Source organism: Limulus polyphemus, unplaced genomic scaffold (genome assembly GCF_000517525.1).
Source record: "Limulus polyphemus unplaced genomic scaffold, Limulus_polyphemus-2.1.2 Scaffold336, whole genome shotgun sequence".
Lineage (NCBI taxonomy): Eukaryota > Metazoa > Arthropoda > Merostomata > Xiphosura > Limulidae > Limulus > Limulus polyphemus.
Genome location: NW_013665946.1, coordinates 45633 through 50131, shown reverse-complemented (window position 1 = coordinate 50131; position 4499 = coordinate 45633). Strand labels below are relative to the sequence as shown.

Below are 4499 nucleotides of genomic sequence, written 5' to 3'. Positions count from 1 at the left end.
CTGTGGAAATTAAGTGTATTGCAAAGTTGTATTGAGAAGGAGTAAACTAGTGTTATTCAAAAAAGGACTTGTATCGCTGAAGTTTCTCTGCTCGTTTGATAATTTCCGGTAGAAATTCTTCCCGAGAAACTTCAGCGATACAAGTCCTTTCTTAAGTGAAACTAGTTTACTCCTTCTCAATACAACTTTGCAATACACTTAATTTCCACAGTCACTTAAATACACGCTATAATTCTCAACGAACGATTCACGCACTTTACTTTCTACCGCGCTTGACTCAATTGTCCGTCTATATGTTCAACTCTCTGTCCGCTATTCAATTCCGATTGATTGTTTCGCTTTATCTGGCGCACTTATATACAAGAATAGAGGGCGTCTAGCAAATACTGGATTATTTGTTATGTTCCCCGATTGTTCTAGAATCTCAAGACGTGTTACTAGGGTCACGTGACTTCCGCTGTCGTAACAAATTTATATCGGAAATTAACAAACAAGTAGATACGCAACATAGGAATGAAGAACGATTGTGAAAAGAAAAGAATATAAAGGTAACAAAAGTGGGTGATTAAAGTGAACGGGCTAGAGAGGAAAAGGAGTGCGAACCCTGAACAATAAAGTTGTAGACACAAATTGTCATTGTGAGAATAAATATAAAGCAATTGTGAGTCCAAGTATCGAAAAGTCGGGCATGCAATATGAAGGGTTATTAAACTTTAAAGTGTCTACCGATGGGTAGACTAAGCAATTATTTTATTACTAGAACTAACAACAATATTAGGTTATACCCTTCTTTTGCTAAGCAACATGACATAAAAGCCATTGTTTGGAATGTAGTGTTACCAAAAGGCACTGGCTTTTCTACATATTAGATTATTAAAAGTTGTTAATCTAAATGATTTTCCAATAATTATTGTATGAATACGCTACGAATTAATTTCATGAAAGCTCTTACTTTTTATTGGCTGACAAAGGAATTTACTGTTGTTTGACTGCCTGGATTGCACTTTTCTGCCTCTTTGTTGGTCAAGCTTGATTTCGCAAAATGTATTTATTTTAGGTAGCTATAAAATATGAGGTTAAGGTATACTATGGGGTGGGGGTGATAAACTTCCCCCCACCATTTTTGACAGGCTATACGCTGGTATATATATATATACATAGACGTGATTCGGCATGATTCAATTTAGTGCAGCTGACGCACTCCAGGGGCGTGGTATGCGTTAAAACTTTTGAGGTTAGGCTTTGATCCTGTATTTTCTGGACTTCGCTCGAGTTAACCAGTAAAACAAAATTTGAGGTTTTATATTTGATAGTTTTGAACATGCCATATTTGGTTATTTCTACTCAGATCACATTAGTAAGTATGAAACGGAACGTATGTCATGTTTGATTTTTTCCAGTACTTTTTTTTTTACCAGTACAAGTAAGTTGTGTCAATTACAACTTTCAACATTAATTAGTAATACTAACAGCAGTGCTGTAGAAAAGTAAATAGTAGAGCCTTTTAGTTTTACTTAGGCTTATGTGAAAATCATAACTTTCCACAAGTACCATAACAATTAACATATGAAACGAACAACAACCAGAACAAGGAACTATTTGAAGGAGAAGTTAAAAACACCTTTCCGTAAGACTTACAATTTTAATTTTAAGATCAACTTGGTAGCATTACCAGTACCAGTATTACTACTAATAGTTCTTGGAACCACAAATACTTTAATAGTATTTCTTACTCTTAGATCAGTCGTGCTTAAACATTTTATGGCGCCACCTTCCTAAAAATAAAATACATTTTGTTATATCCCCCTGTCTCTTTCTTGAGACTTATGTTACTTTTTGTTACTATATTACTTAATAGTTTTAATATTTGTTTGGTAGATTCAAAACTTCATTATCTTTAACCTTGTAGTTTATATGCTCCTAAAGTAAAGGCTAAAATCATAGTTGCATGCACCCATTTGGGGGGATAGGGGGAGGGTACAGTTTGTGCACTACTGTTTTACTTTTAGATAAGCAGACTAAAATTTCTCATAGCACTCCAGGTGAGGACTAACTGTGATTTATGTAGATATGATATTTCTTCTTGTTTGGTAACCATTATGCCTATAACATAAGGTTCTACTAGCTGTACTACAACCAACAGGGAAAAGCTTCAATGGCTTGAGTGACTTATCCCCCATTCTGCCAAAATTCTGTTCTTCATTCATGATGTTGAGTGGGTTCCCATATACTTTAAACATGTGGTCCAAATTATGATAACACAAGTGCAATATACTGTACTTGAAGATAGTTTACTGCATATTTGCCCAGCTTACCAAATAATCCAATTCTTTTTGAACTACCTCAACATTGTCAGTACTAGAAATACCCAAAAGGTTAATTTCATCACAATACTTTACTAATTATACCGAATATAATTAGTAAAGTATTGTAATGAAATTAACCTCTTTGGTATAACAAGTAAAGTATGCTGATGAAATTAACCTCTTGGGTATAATTAGTAAAGTATTGTGATGAAATTAACCTCCTGGGTATAATTAGTAAAGTACTGTGATAAAATTAACCTCTTGGGTATAATTAGTGAAGTATTGTAATGAAATTAACCTCTTGGGTATAATTAGTAAAGTATTGTAACGAAATTAACCTTTTCAGTATAATTAGTAAAGTATTGTGATGAAATTAACCTCTTCGGTATAATTAGTAAAGTATTGTGATGAAATTAACCTCTTGGTATAATTAGTAAAGTATTGTAATGAAATTAACCTTTTCAGTATAATTAGTAAAGTATTGTAATGAAATTAACCTTTTCAGTATAATTAGTAAAGTATTGTGATGAAATTAACCTCTTCGGTATAATTAGTAAAGTATTGTGATGAAATTAACCTCCCCAAGAGGTTAATTTCATTACAATACTTTACTAATTATACCCAAGAGGTTAATTTCATCACAATACTTTACTAATTATACCCAAGAGGTTAATTTCATCACAATACTTTACTAATTATACCCAGGAGGTTAATTTCATCAGCATACTTTACTAATTATACCAAAGAGGTTAATTTCATCAGCATACTTTACTAATTATACCTAAGAGGTTAATTTTGTCAGTATACTTTACTGATTATATCCTATCAGTATCCTTTAAGTAAAAACAAAAATGAAGTCCTATGTACTGGTCACCTGTGATCTCCACTAGTAAGTTAATAACAAGGGACAGTTTGACTGGATTTTGTTAATAACAACTTTTATTTTCTTCCTTCCTGCCATCTTATAATCCAATTATTTAAGAATTTCCCAAATTTGCCCCATGATACTCTTTAATTCATCGTCCCAATTCATTAATGATGAATCTTTTCTCATGTTATCAAAACTGACTTTCTGAAAATTATGAGCTAAAACTTAATTTTTTTATTTCATCTTCTAACAGAACATCAAACCTAATTATACAATGATGACGCTTTCCTAATTTTTTTTTTACTTCAACTCTTTCATCCATATTCTTATTAGCAATCTAATTATATAAAACTCAAAATCTCTGTTTGTCCACCATGTTAACCATGAAGGACACATTTCTCTCATGTGAAGATGTGCAAAACAACAGTTTTTTTTATATATGTGTCTATCGCCTGCTTGCCGAAACAGTGATTTTATCATTAACAAGGTTTTACATGGTTATGATTCTATGCAGAATTGACATTTTTTGGTAAGTTTGAGATAACATTTAATCTAGAATATAGAATTAGAATAGATAGGCCTATTTAGTTATAAATCATTAATTATAGATCTACTAATTCATATTATATATTTGACCTCACACACAAAAGAAATGTATGCAAAATTAGAATATTATGTGAAAAAGCAAACAGTAGGCCTAGCCTATAAAATACAATTATGCCATCTGCCATAAAATAGACTATGTGAAAAGAGTAAGGATTAAATTATAATACTTATTGCATACAATGAGATTAAAGTCAAGTCAGCATAACTGGTAGAGTGCTTGAACAAGGTGGAAGATGGGTCAAACCTGAAAATTGTATTTGTTTATTTATTATCATCATATTTAGTTATAGTTTATTAATTATACATGTACTAATACATAATATATTTAACCTCATACACAAAAGAAATATATGCAGAATTAACATGTGTGTGAAAAAGCAAACAGTAGGCCTAGCCAAAAAATAAAATTATTACTGGGAGCAATAAAGGGGAACATGTTTTCATCCCACATATCCGATCAGTTCCAACTGATAACATAACATAATGTTTTGGGATAACATGGGACCTATTGGTCTATCCTCTAAACTAAATTAAAATGATTAAAAAAACAACAAAAAAGCCCTTATCATTTATATACTTATCAAGCTTTTTCTTAAACTCTCTTAATGGCTGGAGACGGCTTGAATGGGTAATGAAGAAAAACTTTAATATAACAGCAAATGTACAACATTTCGACAAGGTTTTGTCATCATCAGGTACCTGATGATGACAAAACCTTG

The 4499-nt window shown here is 31.8% G+C and overlaps 1 protein-coding gene across 7 annotated transcripts in view; it reads left to right on the top strand.

The window, feature by feature from the left end:
• Positions 1-1177: 1177 nt before the first annotated feature.
• LOC106457478 (GTP cyclohydrolase 1 feedback regulatory protein-like) overlaps positions 1178-4499 on the top strand; it is a 17042-nt gene continuing 13720 nt past the window's right edge. Inside the window, exon 1 of one of the 7 annotated variants that reach the window (XM_013916898.2) lies at positions 1178-1357. In XM_013916898.2, coding sequence (XP_013772352.1) covers positions 1322-1357 — 36 coding nt within the window. In that variant the 5' untranslated portion in view covers positions 1178-1321. The other 6 variants (XM_022383422.1, XM_022383424.1, XM_022383420.1 and 3 more) reach the window with 6 other exon arrangements.